The sequence below is a fragment of the Phyllobates terribilis genome, unplaced genomic scaffold, assembly GCF_046119375.1.
Source record: "Phyllobates terribilis strain yellow unplaced genomic scaffold, ASM4611937v1 Scaffold_7__3_contigs__length_470593459, whole genome shotgun sequence".
Lineage (NCBI taxonomy): Eukaryota > Metazoa > Chordata > Amphibia > Anura > Dendrobatidae > Phyllobates > Phyllobates terribilis.
The window spans coordinates 152,611,795-152,633,564 of record NW_027362767.1 but is presented as its reverse complement, the minus strand read 5'-3'; the positions used below and the strand labels follow the sequence as shown (position 1 = coordinate 152,633,564).

General features: G+C 47.9%; 1 protein-coding gene across 9 annotated transcripts in view; it reads left to right on the top strand.

The window, feature by feature from the left end:
• Positions 1-21,770, top strand: part of ARHGEF11 (Rho guanine nucleotide exchange factor 11) — a 105,254-nt gene that overhangs the window by 64,607 nt on the left and 18,877 nt on the right. For 5 of the 9 annotated variants that reach the window (XM_073639436.1, XM_073639438.1, XM_073639437.1 and 2 more), the window contains 12 exons: positions 170-246; positions 854-1,129; positions 3,898-3,999; positions 5,756-5,854; positions 6,101-6,143; positions 10,161-10,257; positions 11,891-12,013; positions 12,245-12,268; positions 12,465-12,609; positions 15,257-15,359; positions 17,455-17,484; positions 18,592-18,718. In XM_073639436.1, coding sequence (XP_073495537.1) covers positions 170-246; positions 854-1,129; positions 3,898-3,999; positions 5,756-5,854; positions 6,101-6,143; positions 10,161-10,257; positions 11,891-12,013; positions 12,245-12,268; positions 12,465-12,609; positions 15,257-15,359; positions 17,455-17,484; positions 18,592-18,718 — 1,246 coding nt within the window. The remainder of the gene's footprint in view (positions 1-169; positions 247-853; positions 1,130-3,897; positions 4,000-5,755; positions 5,855-6,100; positions 6,144-10,160; positions 10,258-11,890; positions 12,014-12,244; positions 12,269-12,464; positions 12,610-15,256; positions 15,360-17,454; positions 17,485-18,591; positions 18,719-21,770) is intronic. The other 4 variants (XM_073639440.1, XM_073639439.1, XM_073639443.1 and 1 more) reach the window with 3 other exon arrangements.

The following is a 21,770-nucleotide window of genomic DNA, read 5'->3' as shown; positions in this document are numbered from 1 at the left end:
GTGTTATACAGCTAACACCTGCCTCTAACAGCAGCAACGAGCGGAGGCAGAAACCCGCAAAAAAAATGGACAATCTGCTTTGAATTATATACAGAAAAGAAAATCCTTTTTATATGCATTCCGAAAATCCCACGAGCTCCAAATAATATGGACAATATCTGTTTTATAGTCCGCCTGTCTATGGATTCACAAGACTGTGACAGCGGCCTAGATTCAGGCACTGAAAGGATCCCATCAATTAGTGAGGTAAGCAAGAGCACAGCTCAGCGGAGCGAAAAGAGAACTCTCTAGGGGTTGGGTTACAATTCTGTATCGTTCACTGATCCATATCAGCTGCTGCGTATGGACGAGGTAAAATGCTGTGAAGGTCTGTTAGTCCGGAATTTGACCATCTGGAACTTCTGATTATTCGTTATGGGGCATTAATAGCCTTAAAAATAGCCTCATGCGGTCTTGTTCTGTATTGTAGAGACCAAATAAATATAGTTATTTTTTCAACTGTATAATTAGCTGAAAATGTAGTCAGGCACGCCCCCCGAGGAGCAGCCTTGGATTTTTTGACCACCGTCTAGATGAGTGATTGACATTTTTATGCTGATTATTGCATATTTCTACAGGATAGTAATCTGTTTGTTTATTAGTAATGCTCACAAATGGATCTAGAGGTCCAGATCTCTAGAAAAGGCCGGGAATCTATAGGGAGATCAGGCCTGAGAATATTGTATTATACCCTTGGGCACATAGGTTGGATATATTTTCTTTGGTTGAGACAACCCATGAAACTTTGCCTGATGGGTGGCTCGTGTCCTGGATCTTTAGGTTTTACATGTAAGTAAAAATGTTTTTTTTCCAGTTTTCCATGAACAGGAACTCCATCTTGTCCGACTTTGGGTTAGACAGCTCTCATACCTCACCAGTCATCTCTACCAAACTCTTCCAGCACCGACGGCAGGGCTCCGACTCGGCATTGATTCAGGAATCGGTACAGGGGTCTTATCTATCCTTCTATCCATTCACCTATGGTCAGAAATGTGTATGTGAGATGTGTATATGGATTTTACAGGTGGACAGTGCTCGGTCAACAATCATAGGAGAAGAGGAGTATGACCATGACTATGATATCTCTGAGGTAACGCGCAGACCTCATACTCCACATTGTCCTGTATCTGCTAAAGCAAATAAATTCAACCCCCGTGTCTACGCTCCTCCCTCACCCCCCCCGTGTCTATGCTCCACCTCCCCCCCCGTGTCTATGCTCCTCCCTCACCCCCCCGTGTCTACGCTCCTCCCTCACCCCCCCGTGTCTACGCTCCTCCCTCACCCCGCCGTGTCTACGCTCCTCCCTCACCCCGCCGTGTCTACGCTCCTCCCTCACCCCCCCGTGTCTACGCTCCTCCCTCACCCCCCCGTGTCTACGCTCCTCCCTCACCCCCCCGTGTCTACGCTCCTCCCTCACCCCCCCGTGTCTACGCTCCTCCCTCACCCCCCCGTGTCTACGCTCCTCCCTCACCCCCCCCGTGTCTACGCTCCTCCCTCACCCCCCCGTGTCTACGCTCCTCCCTCACCCCCCCGTGTCTACGCTCCTCCCTCACCCCCCCGTGTCTACGCTCCTCCCTCACCCCCCCGTGTCTACGCTCCTCCCTCACCCCCCCGTGTCTACGCTCCTCCCTCACCCCCCCGTGTCTACGCTCCTCCCTCACCCCCCCGTGTCTACGCTCCTCCCTCACCCCCCCTTGTCTACGCTCCTCCCTCACCCCCCCGTGTCTACGCTCCTCCCTCACCCCCCCGTGTCTACGCTCCTCCCTCACCCCCCCGTGTCTACGCTCCTCCCTCATCCCCCGTGTCTACGCTCCACCTCCCCCCCCGTGTCTATGCTCCACCTCCCCCCCCCCGTGTCTATGCTCCACCTCTCCCCCCCCGTGTCTATGCTCCACCTCTCCCCCCCGTGTCTATGCTCCACCTCTCCCCCCCCCCCCCCCGTGTCTACGCTCCACCTCTCCCCCCCCCCCCCGTGTCTACGCTCCTCCCTCACCCCCCCCGTGTCTACGCTCCACCTCCCCCCCCCGTGTCTACGCTCCTCCCTCCCCCCCCGTGTCTACGCTCCTCCCTCACCCCGCCGTGTCTACGCTCCTCCCTCACCCCCCCGTGTCTACGCTCCTCCCTCACCCCCCCGTGTCTACGCTCCTCCCTCACCCCCCCGTGTCTACGCTCCTCCCTCACCCCCCCGTGTCTACGCTCCTCCCTCACCCCCCCGTGTCTACACTCCTCCCTCATCCCCCGTGTCTACGCTCCTCCCTCACCCCCCCGTGTCTACACTCCTCCCTCATCCCCCGTGTCTATGCTCCACCTCTCCCCCCCCGTGTCTATGCTCCACCTCTCCCCCCCCGTGTCTATGCTCCACCTCTCCCCCCCCCCCGTGTCTATGCTCCACCTCCCCCCCCCGTGTCTATGCTCCTCCCTCACCCCCCCGTGTCTATGCTCCTCCCTCACCCCCCCGTGTCTATGCTCCACCACCCCCCCGTGTCTATGCTCCTCCCTCATCCCCCGTGTCTATGCTCCACCCCCCCGTCTATGCTCCACCTCCCCCCCGTGTCTATGCTCCACCTCCCCCCCCCCCCCCGTGTCTACGCTCCTCCCTCCCCCCCCGTGTCTACGCTCCTCCCTCACCCCCCCGTGTCTGCGCTCCTCCCTCACCCCCCCGTGTCTACGCTCCTCCCTCACCCCCCCCCGTGTCTACGCTCCTCCCTCACCCCCCCCGTGTCTAACGCTCCTCCCTCACCCCCCCGTGTCTACGCTCCTCCCTCACCCCCCCGTGTCTACGCTCCTCCCTCACCCCCCCGTGTCTACGCTCCTCCCTCACCCCCCCGTGTCTACGCTCCTCCCTCACCCCCCCCGTGTCTACGCTCCTCCCTCACCCCCCCGTGTCTACGCTCCTCCCTCACCCCCCCCCGTGTCTACGCTCCTCCCTCACCCCCCCCGTGTCTACGCTCCTCCCTCACCCCCCCCGTGTCTACGCTCCTCCCTCACCCCCCCCCGTGTCTACGCTCCTCCCTCACCCCCCCCCCGTGTCTACGCTCCTCCCTCACCCCCCCCCCGTGTCTACGCTCCTCCCTCACCCCCCCCCGTGTCTACGCTCCTCCCTCACCCCCCCCCCGTGTCTACGCTCCTCCCTCACCCCCCCGTGTCTACGCTCCTCCCTCACCCCCCCGTGTCTACGCTCTCCCCTCACCCCCCCGTGTCTACGCTCCTCCCTCACCCCCCCGTGTCTACGCTCCTCCCTCACCCCCCCGTGTCTACGCTCCTCCCTCACCCCCCCCGTGTCTACGCTCCTCCCTCACCCCCCCCGTGTCTACGCTCCTCCCTCACCCCCCCGTGTCTACGCTCCTCCCTCACCCCCCCGTGTCTACGCTCCTCCCTCACCCCCCCCGTGTCTACGCTCCTCCCTCCTCCCCCCCCCGTGTCTACGCTCCTCCCTCCTCCCCCCCCCCCCGTGTCTACGCTGCTCCTCCTTTCCCCCCCGTGTCTACGCTGCTCCTCCCACCCCCCGTGTCTATGCTCCTCCCTCCTCCCCCCATGTCTACGCTGCTCCTCCCACCCCCCGTGTCTACGCTGCTCCCCCCCCCCCCCGTGTCTACGCTGCTCCTCCCACCCCCCGTGTCTACGCTCCTCCCCCCCCATGTCTACGCTGCTCCTCCTTTCCCCCCTCCGTGTCTACGCTCCGCTCCCCCACCTCCCCGTGTACACGCGCTCCTGTGTTTAAATATACTGGAATCCCAACAATTCTGGAGCACTTTTTCTTATAACTTTGTAATGGCGTCTCTTTGTTATTCCTCACGGAAATGTTGAATAATTAGCTTTGTAACACAATTCCTCATTTTCATGCTTTTTTTCCTGCAGTGTGATGGATTGTTCCAAGACCTGGACAAACTAAAATCTCGGCCGGCCCACATGGGGGTATTTTTGAGATACATCTTTTCACAAGCTGATCCCAATCCGCTGGTGAGTTTTGTGTTATGTTGTTGGAAACTCCAACGTATTAAAGGGATAAGTCTAATATTAACCTAATATTGCAGGACTTGTTCGTTTCTACTTGGATATGAAAGAGATTTCTGTGTTCAGACAGTGCAAGGTGGTCTAAATTCCTTCTTACTAAAGTCTGCGTTAATTTGGGGAGGATGTCCCTGATTAGCCAGTGTCTACACTCTCCACATCTCTGCCTCTCAATCTCTCTTGATCTTTCTCTTTCCTGCTCGATCTCTTCCTCTCTTTTTCTCTCTCGATCTTTCACTTTCCCTCTTGAACTTTCTCTTTCCCTCTAGATTTTTCTCTTTCCCTCTTGAGCTCTTTTTTTCTCTCACCCCCCCTTGATTTTCTCTTTTTTTCTTTCTCTCTCCCTCTCGATCCTTTTCCCTTGCTCTCCCTCTCGATCCTTTTCCCTTGCTCTCCCTCTCGATCTCTTTTTCCCTTGCTCTCCCTCTCGATCTCTTTTTCCCTTGCTCTCCCTCTTGATCTCTTTTTCCCTTGCTCTCCCTCTCGATCTCTTTTTCCCTTGCTCTCCCTCTCGATCTCTTTTTCCCTTGCTCTCCCTCTCGATCTCTTTTTCCCTTGCTCTCCCTCTCGATCTCTTTTTCCCTTGCTCTCCCTCTCGATCTCTTTTTCCCTTGCTCTCCCTCTCGATCTCTTTTTCCCTTGCTCTCCCTCTCGATCTCTTTTTCCCTTGCTCTCCCTCTCGATCTTTTTCCCTTGCTCTCCCTCTCGATCTCTTTTTCTCTTGCTCTCCCTCTCGATCTCTTTTTCCCTTGCTCTCCCTCTCGATCTCTTTTTCTCTTGCTCTCCCTCTCGATCTCTTTTTCCCTTGCTCTCCCTCTCGATCTTTTTCCCTTGCTCTCCCTCTCGATCTCTTTTTCCCTTGCTCTCCCTCTCGATCTCTTTTTTCCTTGCTCTCCCTCTCGATCTCTTTTTTCCTTGCTCTCCCTCTCGATCTCTTTTTTCCTTGCTCTCCCTCTCGATCTCTTTTTTCCTTGCTCTCCCTCTCGATCTCTTTTTCTCTTGCTCTCCTTCTCGATCTCTTTTTCTCTTGCTCTCCCTCTCCCTCCTGATCTCTTTTTCACTTTCAAGAATAGTAGAATATTCCCATCCTTTGGCATGTTTCAAGGGATTTGTGTTTTCAGATATTACTAGGTTGTCTGAAATTCCCTCTTAATAGATTCTGCGTTCATTTAGGTAGGGGTGTCTCCCATTAGCGAGGGTGTCTACTAATAGTGTCTCTTTTTCTCGCTCCCGCTCGATCCCCCTTTTTCCTCTCGACCGCTCGATCCCTTTTCTATCATACTATTTCCAGCAGTCGCATAGACAATTAATGGAGCATGTGCATCCCCAATCCATAATTGTTTCAAGACCTTGGTCTGGTTCCCAGTATTTGGACAACCAGCGAGAGCAGAAAATTATCCCCTAGTATGGCATTTTTCAAAGCGCTTAATGGATCGGACACTAACTTACACGCTTGCTGCCTATAGGTGGCGCGATAGAGCGAATTCTTTCTTCTAGAGGAGAGCTAATTTGCATACTTTTTCCCAGGATTCCCTACACCATCTGGATTTCCACAATGCTTACCAGTACCTTGCAAGAAATCTTCAAAAACATGTCAAAATATTGAATAATTGACTTTATTTGAGGAGCCACGGATGTCCTCCACTTGATGGTGGCACCGCTGCACACGGCCGCAGTAAATTTTCCTTGTTCTTTTCTCCTCCAGCTGTTTTATCTGTGTGCTGAAGTTTGCCAGCAGCTCAGTGCCCGGGACGCCTGCTCTTTAGGGAAGGACGTGTGGAACATCTTCTTGGATAAAAGCGCAGTAAGCGGCGGCGAATGAGTTGTAGCGCCACCGTGTGTGTGATATCTTGTGTTGCGGGGCCATATTGTATCCCAAACCCACCCGTAAAAACAGGATTAAAGCTATAGGGGTTTCCAGTTCGCTTTCTGTGATTTCATTTTTTTTTTTTTTATGTAGCAACTTTTTAATTGTTTGATAATTTTCAGGTTCTGTTTTACTGACGGCAAGCAGAGATCTTGCACTCCTAATCATCCTGTTGTTTTTCAGCCGCTGAGAGTTAAAATTCCTGAGAACCTGCAAGCTGAAATAGGTGAGTGATACATATATACATATGTATGTGTATATATATATATAATATATTCACTGACCATGACTCCTCTCCTATTATATGGGGGTCTCCAGATAAAGAGGAGACTCCCGACAGCGCAGGCAACCACTAGCACACAGATTTATATTGTGCCGCTTAACATTATTATTTATTATTATAGCACCATTCATTCCATGGCGCTTTACATGTGATAGGGATATACATAGCACAAAGAATTACAATAATTTTGAACAATACAAGTCGGCGACTGGTACAGGAGGAGCGAGGACCCTGCCCACGAGGGCTCACAATCTACAAGGGATGGGTGAGGATACAGTAGGTGGGGGTAGAGGAGGTCATGCATCGATATGGTGGAGTGAGGGTTACTGCAGGTTGTAGGCTTGTCGGAAGAGGTAGGTCTTCAGGTTTCTTTTGAAGGTTTCCATGGTAGGAGAGAGTCTGATGTGTTGGGGTAGAGGGTTCTAGAGTAGGGGGGAAGCACGGGAGAAATCTTGTATTCGATTGTGGGAAGAGGAGATGAGGGGAGTAGAGGAGATCTTGTGCGGATTGGAGGTTGCGTGCGGATATGTACCGGGAGACTAGATCACAGATATATGGAGGAGACAGGTTGTGGATGGCTTTGTATGCCAAGGTTAGGGTTTTGAACTGGAGTTTCTGTGTAATGGGAAGCCAGTGAAGGGATTGATAGAGAGGAGAGGCCGGGGAATAGCGGGGGGACAGGTGGATTAGATGAGCAGCAGAGTTTAGGATAGATTGGAAGGGAGGCCACAGAGCAGGAGGTTGCAGTAGTCAAGGCAGGAGATGATGAGGGCGTGCACTAGTGTTTTTGCAGATTCTTGGCTGAGGAATGTGCGGATCCGGGAGAGGCTTTTGAGTTGGAGTCGGCAGGAAGTGGAAAGGGCTTGGATATGTGGTTTGAAGGAGAGATCAGAGTCCAGGGTTACCCCGAGGCAGCGAGCTTGCGGAATTGGGGAGAGTGGACAGCCATTGACTATGATGGATAGGTCAGATATGTGTATGTGTGTGGGGGTGGGGGGGTTGAGTGAGACGGTGGAAAGATGATGATTTCAGTTTTATCCATGTTAAGTTTTAGAAATCTAGCAAAGAAGGATGAAATAGCGGACAGACATTGTGGAATTTTGGTTAGTAGGGAGGATATATCAGGTCCAGAGAGGTAGATCTGTGTGTCATCAGCATAGAGGTGATCATGAAAGCCATGAGACTCTATAAGCTGTCCCAGGCCTAGGGTGTAGATTAAGAAGAGGAGAGCTCCTAGAGCTGAACCTTTGGTGACACATACAGATAGGGGGCGAGATGAGGAGGTGGTGTGTGAGTGGGAGACACTGAATGTCCTGTCTGTTAGGTATGAGGAGATCCAAGATAGGGCCAAGTCTGTGATGCCGATAGATGAGAGAGTCTGTAGTAAGAGGGAATGGTCCACTGTGTCGAAGGCAGATGATAGGTCCAAGAAGAGGAGGACAGAATAGTGTCGCTTGGATTTGGCTTTTAGTAGGTCGTTGGTGACTTTAGTCAGGGCAGTTTCAGTGGAGTGATGCGGTCGGAAGCTAGATTGTAAGTGGCCAAAGAAGGAGCAGCAGGAGAGGTGGGAGGACAGTTCAAAATGGACGTGTTGTTCCAGTAGTTTTGAGGCATAGGGGAGAAGTGATATGGGGCAATAGCTAGTCAGAGAGGATGGGTCAAGGGAGGGCTTTTTGAGGATGGGTGTGATCGAGGCATGTTTGTAGCATGAGGGGGAAGACACCAGTTGTTAGTGACAGGTGGAAAAGGTGGGTTAGAGTTGGGATAAGGGATGAGGTGGGACGGGATTTCGTCAAGTTCGCAGGTGGTGGTGTGATTTGGAGAGTAAGGAGGAAACTTGATCGTCCGTAGTGATGGAGAAGCTAGTTTTGGAGGAGGAGGGTTGAGTAGATATGAGGAGGAGCTGTGGGGACTTTAGGCAAAAGCTTTGTCTGATGGTGTCAATCTTCTGCTTGGAGAATGAGGCAAAGTCTTCGGCTGAGAGGAGAGGGAGGAAGCGCTGGTGGACGGAGGAGGGAATTGAAGGTGTTGAATAGCTGTTTAGGGTTGTGAGACAGGGAGGATATGAGAGGTGAGAAGTAGGTTTGTTTTGCTGCAGTAAGTGTGGACTTGAAAGTAATGAGGGCTTGTTTGAATGCAATGAAATACTCATTGGAGTGGGATCTTTTCCATCTCCGCTCAGCAACCCTGGAGGCCCTTCGCAGTTCTTTATTCAGGTTGGTGTGCCAGGGTTGCCTGTTGATTGATTGTGCGAGCTTTTGTGTGTGTGAGCGGGGCGACCGAATCGAGAACTGCAGCTGTTGTGGTGTTATATAAAGCAGCAGCAGCGTCTGCATCGTGTAAGGAACTTATGTCTGTAAGAGGGAAGACGGATTCAGAGAGTTAGTGTAGGTTAAGGTGTTTGAGATTTCTACGAGGGTGTGCAAGTTTGTGAAGTGGGGATTGTGCATCGGGAGAGTAGAGGGTAGAGAATGTAAGTAGGTTGTGGTCAAACTGGGAGAGGAGAGTTAGGTTAGACAGGGAACAGAGGTAGGTGAAGATTTGGTCCAGTGTGTGGCCATCTTTGTGAGTGGGGGCAGAAGACCATTGAGCAAGGCTGAAGGAGGAAGTGAGGGATAGGAGCTTAGAGAGAGATGAGTGGGAAGTGTCAATGGGGGGATGTTGAGGTCGCCCATGATGATAGTGGGGATCTCAGTAGAAAGGAAGTGAAGCAGCCAGGTGGTGAAGTGGTCGAAGAAAGTGGTGGCTGGTCCTTGGGGGGCAGTAGATGACAGCCAGTTGTAGGTTGGAGGGGGAATAGATTCTCGCGGAATGCACCTCAAAAGATGGGAGAGCAACAGAGGGTGGCAGTGGGATATGGGTGAAGGAGCAGTTGTCTGACAGGAGAAAACCTATTCCTCCGCCATTCTTGGCGTTGGAGCGGGGTGTGTGAGAAAGATGGAATCTACTATAGGAAAGTGCAGCTGGGGAGGCAGTGTCAGAGGGGGTGAGCCAGGTTTAAAGTGATGGCGAGGAAGGAAAGTTTGTTAGTGATGAAAAGATCATGGATGTAGGAAAGTTTGTTGCAGACGGAGCTCGCGTTCCTTAGAGCTCCTGTTAGTGAGACTGGGGAAGCGGGGGCTGGGCGGATGGGTATAAGGTTTGAAAGGTTGCGAGAGTTTGAGAGATCATTGATAGGAAGCGGAAGTGACTGTGGGAATGTGGTGAGGAGGGCCAGGATTTGGAGAGTTATCGCCGGCAGTCCGAAGGAGCAGGGAAAGTGGTAGCAGGTGGGAGCAGGAGAGGGCATGAGGTGGCTGTCTGTGTTTGGAGACATAGGAGTGAATATTGAGGAATAATTCTGAGGAGGAGGTGAGATGAATGGGGAGGATGGAGGGAGAGATGAACAGTTCCTTACTAGGTGTAGAGTTTAGGGGGGGGTTAGTAGAAAGTGGAGGACTATAGGGGAGAGAGTGAGAACAAACAGAAACATTGTTTACTTTGCCTGGAGTATCCAGGTTCCTTCAGGTTCAATTCAGGTCTAATTCTTCAATATGCCATACTTGTATGATCCACACTTGGTGATACACACTGGCCAGACTACATCAGCAGACTTAGTCTTCACAATATATATGCTAGAAAATGCATTCAGGTGTTAAGGAGAGGGGAGAGGCATCCAACCCATCTAATCAGATAATTACAAATTGCCCCAGATGCAAGATATAACACAAGCAAAGTAAAACAGGCTGGCCATAAAGACAAGAGTTAAACAAGGGTCATGGAGTGGTCAGCTTGCAACCGTACCGGAGTTGTTAGTGAGAGCTGGAGAAGCAAGGTATATCACACACATGGAAAGTTGGGTGCCGTACCGACCTGTGTGCAGTGAGCTCCCTCTAGTGGCGGCCAGCAGCTGTGGTCCATCATTTACAACTCTGTACTCTGTGAGATCCACAGCTTCTTTTATCTGCTGCCTCCTTGCAGAATCCTGTTTACGTGGTTCTGAGGATGTTCGGAGCGCACTGAGTGAGGCACAGGACGCCATGTTACCGGAAATACAGGAGCAGATACAAGACTACAGGTAATATACCGATTGTGCCAGTCCTGGCCGGTGTAAAGACTGCTGGAGATGGAAATCACAAAACCAAGCTGCGCAGACACCGAACAAGCAGGGAATGCAGTTCTAAAACATGAAGAATAGTGAGTGCAGCTGTGGAGTATAATACAGGATGTAACTTAGGATCAGTAATGTAATGTATGTACACAGTGACTCCACCAGCAGAATAGTGAGTGCAGCTCTGGAGTATAATACAGGATGTAACTCAGGATCAGTAATGTAATGTATGTACACTGTGACTGCAGCAGCAGAATAGTGAGTGCAGCTCTGGAGTATAATACAGGATGTAACTCAGGATCAGTAATGTAATGTATGTACACAGTGACTGCACTAGCAGAATAGAGAGTGCAGCTCTGGAGTATAATACAGGATATAACTCAGGATCAGTACAGGATCAGTAATGTAATGTATGTACACAGTGACTGCAGCAGCAGAATAGTGAGCGCAGCTCTGGAGTATAATACAGGATGTAACTCAGGATCAGTAATGTAATGTATGTACACAGTGACTGCACTAGCAGAATAGAGAGTGCAGCTCTGGAGTATAATACAGGATGTAACTCAGGATCAGTACAGGATCAGTAATGTAATGTATGTACACAGTGACTGCACCAGCAGAATAGTGAATGTAGCTCTGAAGTATAATACAGGATGTAACTCAGGATCAGTAATGTAATGTATGTACACAGTGACTGCACCAGCAGAATAGTGAGTGCAGCTCTGGAGTATAATACAGGATGTAACTCAGGATCAGTAATGTAATGTATGTACACAGTGACTGCACCAGCAGAATAGTGAGTGCAGCTCTGGAGTATAATACAGGATGTAACTCAGGATCAGTAATGTAATGTATGTACACAGTGACTGCACCAGCAGAATAGTGAGTGCAGCTCTGGAGTATAATACAGGATGTAACTCAGGATCAGTAATGTAATGTATGTACACAGTGACTGCACTAGCAGAATAGAGAGTGCAGCTCTGGAGTATAATACAGGATGTAACTCAGGATCAGTACAGGATCAGTAATGTAATGTATGTACACAGTGACTGCACCAGCAGAATAGTGAATGTAGCTCTGAAGTATAATACAGGATGTAACTCAGGATCAGTAATGTAATGTATGTACACAGTGACTGCACCAGCAGAATAGTGAGTGCAGCTCTGGAGTATAATACAGGATGTAACTCAGGATCAGTAATGTAATGTATGTACACAGTGACTGCACCAGCAGAATAGTGAGTGCAGCTCTGGAGTATAATACAGTATGTAACTCAGGATCAGTACAGGATCAGTAATGTAATGTATGTACACTGTGACTGCACCAGCAGAATAGTGAGTGCAGCTCTGGAGTATAATACAGGATGTAACTCAGGATCAGTAATGTAATGTATGTACACAGTGACTGCACCAGCAGAATAGTGAGTGCAGCTCTGGAGTATAATACAGGATGTAACTCAGGATCAGTAATGTAATGTATGTACACAGTGACTGCACCAGCAGAATAGTGAGTGCAGCTCTGGAGTATAATACAGGATGTAACTTAGGAGCAGTACAGGATCAGCATTTCTTTTTGTTTCATATATTTTTTGTTTTCCCAGGACAAAGCGGACTATGGGTCTGGGCAGTCTGTATGGAGAAAATGACCTGCTGGACCTTGAAATTGACCCTCAGAGGGAGCGTCAGGTCGCTGCTAAGCAGATTGCACAGCTGGGGGAGATTCTGTAAGTCTTGCATCCTGGTAGATTGTGTAATCCTTGGTAATTCTAGTAGTTTCTTGCTAAAAGATTTTCCTCCTCCTTTTACAGCCCTGACCGCACATGTCACTGTATAGTATAAGAAAACTGCTATGCTAAAATACTCTGTGCTGCTGGAGGTGAATGGGGTGTAAATTTTAGTCATTTGTCAAGCTAAAATATCTGGAAACTAAATTTTTTATTATCTTTTGTTTTCAGGTCAAAATATGAAGAAGAGAGAAGGTAAGGAGTCGGGATTTTAATCATATAAATCAGAATTGATCAGTGAGGGTTCTGTTGACTCCTGTCCATAGGCTGCGTCTGGTATTACAGTTCAGCCCATTGAGGATTAAGCTGCAATACCAGACTCGGCCTCCACATAAGAGGGGCGCTGTTGCTACTCACAACGTCTTATTCCTGGCTTTCCATCTTTCCGTAGTTCCCCTATGGCCTTTGCACTAAGCACCTACATGAATCATGCTGGAATCAGTTTCCGAGAATTTCGGCCTGCCAGCATCTCCGAGAAGTCTCAGATCCTTCCTGACAAAGACAAGTGGCTCCCCTTCTTCCCCAAAACTAAAAAAGTAAGAAATGAAGTACAGAATTGTGTAAAATTGATGAGCAATAGTTAGATTTTCTATATTTTCAAGTGTTCTGTGTATTTTAAGAGAAAATCCATCCAAGTCTTGTTTATAATAAGAATTTTAGATTTATTTTTAATAGCTTAGTAAATATCTCCTTGCTGCCATTATTGTTGCTGCTGCTCCTGCCGCTGCTGTCTTTACTGCTGCCGCCGTCCTTACTGCTGCTTCTGCCGCCACTGTTGTCACTTGATGCCACTGTCATTTCTTCTGCTGCTACTGGTATTATCGTTGCTGCTACTACTATTACTGTTGCCATCATGGTTTCTACTTTTACTACTGCTGCCGTTGTTGCTACTACTGTTGCCCTGCTGTTGCAGCTGTCAACGTCCTCACTGCTACTACTTCCGCCGCCCCTGCTGTTGCTGCTTCCACTGTTGTCGCTGCTACTACTTTCGCCCTTGCTGTTGTTGCAGCTGTCACTGCTACTACTACTGCCGCCTCTCCTGCTGTTAATGCTGCCACCGTCATCGCTACTGTTACTGCCGCCCCTCCTGCTGTTAATGCTGCCACCGTCATCGCTACTGTTACTGCCGCCCCTCCTGCTGTTAATGCTGCCACCATCATCGCTACTGTTACTGCCGCCCCTCCTGCTGTTAATGCTGCCACCATCATCGCTACTGTTACTGCCGCCCCTCCTGCTGTTAATGCTGCCACCATCATCGCTACTGTTACTGCCGCCCCTCCTGCTGTTAATGCTGCCACCATCATCGCTACTGTTACTGCCGCCCCTCCTGCTGTTAATGCTGCCACCATCATCGCTACTGTTACTGCCGCCCCTCCTGCTGTTAATGCTGCCACCATCATCGCTACTGTTACTGCCGCCCCTCCTGCTGTTAGTTCTGCCACCGTCATCTCTATTACTGCCACCCCTGCTGTTATTGTGGCTGCCATAGTCATCGCTACTACTGCCTGCCCTCTCTGTTGTTGCTTTTATCACTGCTACTATTACTACTGCCGCCCCTCCTGCTGTTAGTGTTGCCACTGTGATCGCTAGTACTACTATTACTGCCACCCTCTCTGTTGCGGCTTTCATTGCTGCTGCTACTACTACTGACGAATATGCTTTTGTTGTGACTGCCACAGTCATCGCTCCTACTACTACTGCCTACCTCGCTGTTGTTGTGGCTCTCACTACTACTATTAATACTGCAACCCGTCCTGCTGTTGGTGCTGCTGCCCTCTCTGTTTTTACAACTGTCACTGCTACTATGACTACTACTGCTGCCCCTGCTGCTGTTGTGGCTGCCACAGTCGTCGCTGCTGCTACTACTGCCTCCCTTGCTGTTGTTGTGACGGTCACTTCTACTAATACTGCTGCCCCTGCTGTTTTTGTAGCTGACAGTCATCGCTTTTACTTCTACTTCTGCTGCCCTCGCTGTTGTTGCAGCTGTCACTGCTACTACTTCTACTGCCGTCCTCGCTGTCACTGCTACTACTACTATTACTTCTGCCCCTGCTGTTTGGGCTGCTACTACTACTGCCGCCCTCGCTGTTGTTGCGACTGTCACTGCTACTACTACTATTACTTCTGCCCCTGCTGTTTGGGCTGCTACTACTACTGCCGCCCTCGCTGTTGTTGCGACTGTCACTGCTACTACTACTATTACTTCTGCCCCTGCTGTTTGGGCTGCTACTACTACTGCCGCCCTCGCTGTTGCTGCTGTCACTTCTACTACTACTACTACTGCCGCCCTCGCTGTTGCTGCTGTCACTTCTACTACTACTACTACTACTGCCCCTCCTGCTGTTGGGGCTGCCACTACTACTATTATGCTGCCCCTCCTGCTGTTGCTGCTGTCACTTCTACTACTATTACTGCTGCCCCTCCTGCTGTTGCTGCTGTCACTTCTACTACTATTACTGCTGCCCCTCCTGCTGTTGCTGCTGTCACTTCTACTACTATTACTGCTGCCCCTCCTGCTGTTGCTGCTGTCACTTCTACTACTATTACTGCTGCCCCTCCTGCTGTTGGGGCTGCCACTACTACTATTACTTCTGCCCCTCCTGCTGTTGGGGCTGCCACTACTACTATTACTGCTGCCCCTCCTGCTGTTGGGGCTGCCACTACTACTATTACTTCTGCCCCTCCTGCTGTTGGGGCTGCCACTACTACTATTACTGCTGCCCCTCCTGCTGTTGGGGCTGCCACTGGCGTCGCTGCTACTACTACTGCCGCCCCTGTTGTGGTTGCTTCTGCTGCCGTCGTTGCTCGATCAATAGCTGCTGTGAGAGTTGCTGTTGTTTTTTTTATAATTTATAATTGTTTTTATTATTTCTTATTCCTGTTATTATTTTCCAATCTTTTCTGGTGTCCAATTTACTGTTGCGCTAATATTTTCTGCTGATCTTTGGCCCTCACATATCCCATAGTGTCCTCTCACCTCTGGCTGGTGATCTTGTGTCATGTTGTCGCATCAGTTTAATTCAAGACTTTATTCATGATGTTTGTGACCTGAAGGGGGATGGAGGTTCTTGTGTAGAAGGATCTCGATCATGTGTATACCGTGCAGCTCAGTGACCTTGTGGAACGTCGTCTTGATTCTCGTGGTATTATTTGTTGACCTCTTCTACTTTTCTGTCTCTACAGAACAGCAATGCAAAAAAGGAGAAGGACCGCGAGTCCGCAGACGACAAGAAGCGGAACCCTATTCTCAAATACATCGGCAAACCCAAAAGTTCTTCTCAAAGCAGTGAGTATGAAAGTTTAGGGTCATCTCCTGGGGGGTGGAAGGCAGTATTATTATCCACCATGTTGTGTCCTCTTGAGGGCTTCAAAATTGATGAACATGATGGCCTATTCTTAGGAAAAGTTATCAATAGTAGATCGGTGGAGGTCCAGGTTTTGAGATCCTTGCCAGTTGGCTCTTTGAAATGGCTGTGGTGCTCTAAGGACCGACACCTACCCATTCACACTACTCATACAGAGCACTGCAGCCCTGTCAGAGTTGGTGTTCATGGATTGTAGGTGTAGGACAGGGTATGAGTGGTTATAGTTGTGTGTGGGTTAGTGGAGGGCAAGGTATGAGTGGTTATAGTTGTGTATGGGTCGGGGTAGGGTAGGAGTGGTTATAGTTGTGTATGGGTTGGCTGACGACAAGGTATGAGTGGTTATAGTTGTGTATGGGTCGGGGTAGGGTAGGAGTGGTTATAGTTGTGTATGGGTTGGTGTAGGACGAGGTATGAGTGGTTATAGTTGTGTATGGGTTGGCGGAGGACAAGGTATGAGTGGTTATAGTTGTGTATGTGTTAGTGGAGGACAAGGTATGAGTGGTTATAGTTGTGTATGGGTCGGTGGAGGGTAGGGTAGGAGTGGTTATAGTTGTGTATGGGTTGGCTGATGACAAGGTATGAGTGGTTATAGTTGTGTATGGGTTGGTGAAGGACGAGGTATGAGTGGTTATAGTTGTGTATGGGTTGGCGGAGGACAAGGTATGAGTGGTTATAGTTGTGTATGTGTTAGTGGAGGACAAGGTATGAGTGGTTATAGTTGTGTATGGGTCGGTGGAGGGTAGGGTAGAAGTGGTTATAGTTGTGTATGGGTTGGCTGAGGACAAGGTATGAGTGGTTATAGTTGTGTATGGGTTGGTGAAGGACAGAGTAGGTGTGGTTATAGTTGTGTATGGGTTAGTGGAGGACAATGTTTGAGTGGTTATAGTTGTGTAGGACAGGGTATGAGTGGTTATAGTTGTGTATGGGTTGGCGGAGGACAAGGTATGAGTGGTTATAGTTGTGTATGGGTCGGTGGAGGGCAGGGTAGCAGTGGTTATAGTTGTGTATGGGTCGGTGGAGGGCAGGGTAGGAGTGGTTATAGTTGTGTATGGGTCGGTGGAGGACAGGATATGAGTGGTTGTAGTTGTGTATGGGTCGGTGTAGGACAGGATATGAGTGGTTGTAGTTGTGTATGGGTTGGCGGAGGACAAGGTATGAGTGGTTATAGTTGTGTATGGGTCGGTGGAGGGCAGGGTAGGAATGGTTATAGTTGTGTATGGGTTGGCGGAGGACAAGGTATGAGTGGTTATAGTTGTGTATGGGTCGGTGGAGGGCAGGGTAGGAATGGTTATAGTTGTGTATGGGTTGGTGGAGGGCAGGGTAGCAGTGGTTATAGTTGTGTATGGGTCGGTGTAGGACAGGATATGAGTGGTTGTAGTTGTGTATGGGTTGGCAGAGGACAAGGTATGAGTGGTTATAGTTGTGTATGGGTCGGTGGAGGGCAGGGTAGGAATGGTTATAGTTGTGTATGGGTTGGTGGAGGACAAGGTATGAGTGGTTATAGTTGTGTATGGGTTGGTGGAGGGCAGGGTAGCAATGGTTATAGTTGTGTATGGGTCGGTGTAGGACAGGATATGAGTGGTTGTAGTTGTGTATGGGTCGGTGGAGGGCAGGGTAGGAGTGGTTATAGTGGTGTATGGGTTCGCGGAGGACAAGGTATGAGTGGTTATAGTTGTGTATGGGTCGGTGGAGGGTAGGGTATGAGTGGTTATAGTTGTGTATGGGTTGGTGGAGGACAAGGTTCATTTGGAGGTATTCATCAATGCTGCTATACATGGGCTGATTGACCGCTGTGACTACTACTCACCCACCCTACTCTCCTGTCATAATAATTATGGTATTAATTTTTAATAATTTACCACTAATTATTTTCCTGCGGGCTCTCTGCGAGGGCCGGCTCAGATATTTGCAGATCCCCTCCCATACTTTTTTTTTTTTAGGCTTGTTGCTGTTTCCTCCGCTTTTCTGCTCATTTTTTTTTTTTCTTTTTTAATCTGCCATTTTTTCCTTTTGTAGCGTTTCATGTCCCCTTGTCCCATGGTGAAGGTAAACCTAATTTATCGATGTCTTCCTCCCTTGACACCTTTTCAGGTCTAATAAAGCCATTTCCCACTAACCCCTGTGTGTAGATATAAGCTGAATATTCCTGTCTGTGTGGATATGAAGCTGCTTCTCCATTTCTGCCTTCCTGTCTACCTTTCCTGTATTATAACCAGGCCGTAGGAGCTTGCGCTGAGGAGCTTACAATCTAGCTATGGTTTTAGAGGCTCACAATTCTTTTATACTGAAAAGTTCAACTTTAAAGCTAAGTATATTATAAAGTTTCACCATTTTTAAAACCTCTGCTTGCTGCCAGTGAATAGCCGTCAGAAAATCTGTCCTGGCCAGGTCCATATTATTTATGATTTGCTGTAATTTATTAGAGTAGGCAATCATTTATTTCTATCATGGACTTCATATTAAATGCTCTTGCTGTTACATCAAGGCTGTGAGGGAAAGCAGGGGCATATTGGGCTCAGTCTTAAAAAAAAAAAAAAAATAAATAATAGAGATGTGGCCACTAATTTATAGTTCCTGTTATGTGCATCTATACACACAAAAATGTAATTGTATCCTCAAAGGGTTAAAGTGAAAAAAGGATAAAAAGAAACAGCGCCATCGTCATCCTATGGCTGAGACTGGTATTGCAACTCTGCTCTATTAATTTGACCAGACTTTTACAATTTTTTTTTCATTTTTTTTTTTTTTTTTTTTTATAATTTTCAGACAAACCTTTTTAATTCTATCTTTCATTGTTGAGTTTGGCTTTAGTAACTAGTTATCTTTGGGCTTCATGGGTCATCAGGTCAACTTGGGTATCCAAAGACCCATGGGGCGCACCTTTTGGATTGGCCATAATTTGGTTGTAGTCTCTTCAGCGTCTGACTTAGGTTAGTAAAATTAAGCTTGCTCTGCAGATGCCATCTGCTCGTCTCGTATAACTTCTGGGTGCTCTGTCCTCTCTCCATGGCTCCTGCTCCTCTCCTTCCTTTATAATGTCTCTTCCTGAGCGGAGGTGGTGACCACTCCGCCAGCAAAAATGGCCACACAAGATGTCATCATGCACTGTAATGTCATAGCCTCTGGTATCTCACGTCATTCTTCTCTACACAGTAAAACCCGGGAATGTCCGAAATATCATCCAACACTTTGAAAACAACCAACACTATGACCTCCAAGAACTTGGCATGCAACGACTGTCCACTGGCAGCTTTCCCGATGACCTAATGGACAGTGACAGGTATGGCAATAAAATGGTTCTCATTTATGGCCCCATCAATCTACGTGAGGAGAGGCGTTGACCACCTTTGTTAGGTTGGATATGTCTTCTTTATCATGGTCGGTGAGAACTAGGGTAAAGACCATCCTACACATTGGCCAGTTTTGCCAAAATCTTGACTTTCGTCAAATATATGTTGGGACTTCTTGACCTTTCTTGACTTTCCCCACTCTCTATATTGCGAATCCATAAATACACGACCAAGCCGTATTCAGCCGACCATTATGTAAAGTTTATGGGCACTTTATGAGATTCCTGTGCTCAACCGTGGTTGGAACATGATTGCCCATTGTGCTCATCAATGCCAACTTTAGAAACTGAAGGATTGTCCAAGTGGCCAAAACATTGGGAGGTTATGTGTCTCTGAAAGAAGCTGTCCCTTCTATGCCCGTGATGGAACTGTTAATGGATGCTCGAATTTGGCCAATTTTAGCCAATATTTGTGTTTTTATTGTTTTTCCCTTTTCCTCTAATGGTGGACACTTACATTAATTAAAATAAAAAAAAAATTTTTTTTCTTTTATTTACTGATTAGTAGCTGATCATGGAGGATTTTAAAATATTGAAAAAAATACTAATATAAATTTATATTTAGTATTTTTTTTTTTTTTCTTAAGGCCCCCACATTAGAGAGTTGGAGACTGAATTTCACCAGTGCAGGCTAACCATCTAATATTTATGTGGGCCTCCTCAACAGAAATATCGGGCACGTTGAATTTCATTGACCAATCCTTTTGTTCTCCCGCAACATAGGCTGCCGCCAGAGGTGTGGGCCAGTGGCTTACTCTCTTTTTCCTATTGAATACGCATGCCTATAAGGGAGTAAGGAGAAAAGAGGTTTGGCCCGTAGCTGTCGAAGGTGTGTGGGTCCTTTTAAGGGATAGTTGGCCCATTCAGACTTCCTCTATTGGGAAAAGGAGAGCAAGGGGTCCCTGGACAGTGACATGTTTTATGGAATTGTCTGTCTCCATGAAAGCAGAATATGTCGCTCTGTTCCTGGCATATGTGACCTTTATTTGGAAAGGTTAAATCAATGAGTCTCTAATTCTGTTGATGAGACAGTCCTCTATTTTTATAAGGCTCGGTGTAGACATGGCGGGCCCCATCCATTTTTTTTCCCAGCTGGTAATTGTCATTGTGATTTAGGAGTCAGGACGCCTGCTGGGTCCCTGTGACGGGGCGGTCCTCCTGTGCTCAGTTGCCCGCTCTGTCCTGTCTGCTGCACCATTGATTTTTATTGCTAGTATTAGGATGGAGATGGGATCAATAGAGGATTTGCTTGGAAGCTGCTACAAAGCACAGGCAGACAGTGCAGGCCTCCGAGCTGTCGCAGTCCCTGGAATGAAAAAATAAAGACTGGCAGACCTGGATTAAAATGTAGACAAGGGGATCTGTGGGGAAGGAGGGGTGTCAGAATATTGGGGACTATGCAAAAAGATGGATAAAAAGAGGCTGGAAAGGACACTGTGGAAGAGGTAAGACCCTCCCTAAATTGTATGTGCATTCTAGATGTGTATATATGGATGGCTTAGAGGGCAATTCCACCAGTAACTGTTTTTGATTGTTGCATTCTTGTTACGAATTTTGAACATACAGTAGATCTGCTGTATAGGTGCCAAAAAATAACTCCTATAAGGGTTGTCATTTTGCGTTATCCCTTGTAGAAGTGTATAAAGGTGACAGCCCCACCCCTGCTTAGAGCTAGATAGCATGACGGGCAAGTCTTTTAGTTATTACTTTTTAATATTGCATTTGCTCTGCTGTATGGAAACCACAAAAAAACTCCTATAAGGGGTCATCATTCTGCATAGTATGCATTCTCCCTCATAGAAGTCTATAAAGCTGGAAGTCCCACCCCCGCTTAGAGTTAGATAGAAGGGAAGACAAGTTCACTATGTATTTCATTTTAATTTTGCATGCTCTTTACTACAAATGAGTTCAGAACTTATTCTATAGACACCACAAAGTATTTCCTGTAGTGGTTGTCATTCTGCTTCCACCCTCATAAAGGTCTATAAAGGTGGAAGACCCAGCCCCCGCTTACCGCTAGATAGATGGCTTAGAGAGCAAATCCTCAAGTAATTGCTTTTTATTCTGGCATGGTCTTTACCAGGAGTGGGAACAGAATTTGCTGTATAGATGCCACAAAATAATTTTTAGTTGGCCTCCATTCTTCTTCCACCCTTATAGATGTTTGTAAAGGTGGAAGACCCACCTCCACTTAGTGCTAGATAGCTAGTTTAAAGGCCAAGTCCACTAATCATGTCTTTTCATTGTCACCTAGCACGTTACTAAAAACAAATGCAAATTGACTGTATAGGTGCCACAAAATAGCCTTCTTAGGGGTCATCATTCTACTTTCCAACGAATAGAATTCTATAAAGGTGGAAGACCCAACCACGCTTAACGCAACTGTAGCTATAAAAAGCTTAAAGGCAAATCGCCTTGTAATCCGCTTTCCTCATGCCCTTTACCAGGTATGGGTGCAGAATATACTGTAAGTATGGCACAAAATGGCTCATATATGGGTCATTATTTTCCTTCCACCCTCATAAAATATATAAACACTGAAGACCCACCCCTGCTTAAAGTTAAATAGTTTATATATCAGGTCCACCAATACTTGCTTTTTATTGTTGCATATTGCAGGATTGGAAACGGCTTGTTTTCTAGGTGTGAATAAATAGGTTGTCTTTCTATAACGGTAGAAGACTCGCCCCCGCTTAAGAGGTGGATATTGTAGATGGCTCAAAGTGCAAGTGAGCTATTAGTTGCCCCCCCAACCCCCTCGTTCAGAGTTTCTTAAATCTTTTAAAGTGCCAGTCTACTAGTAATTCTTCTTTAATGTTCCATACTCTTGACCAGAAGTACTGAAATAACTACATAGATGCCACAACATCACATTGCCACTCCCTTTTCCTCCCGAATGGTCTATAAAAGTAGAAGACCCACCCCCGCTTAGAGCTATATAGATATTTTAAAGGGCAAGTCTACTAGTAAATTTTTTTTATTA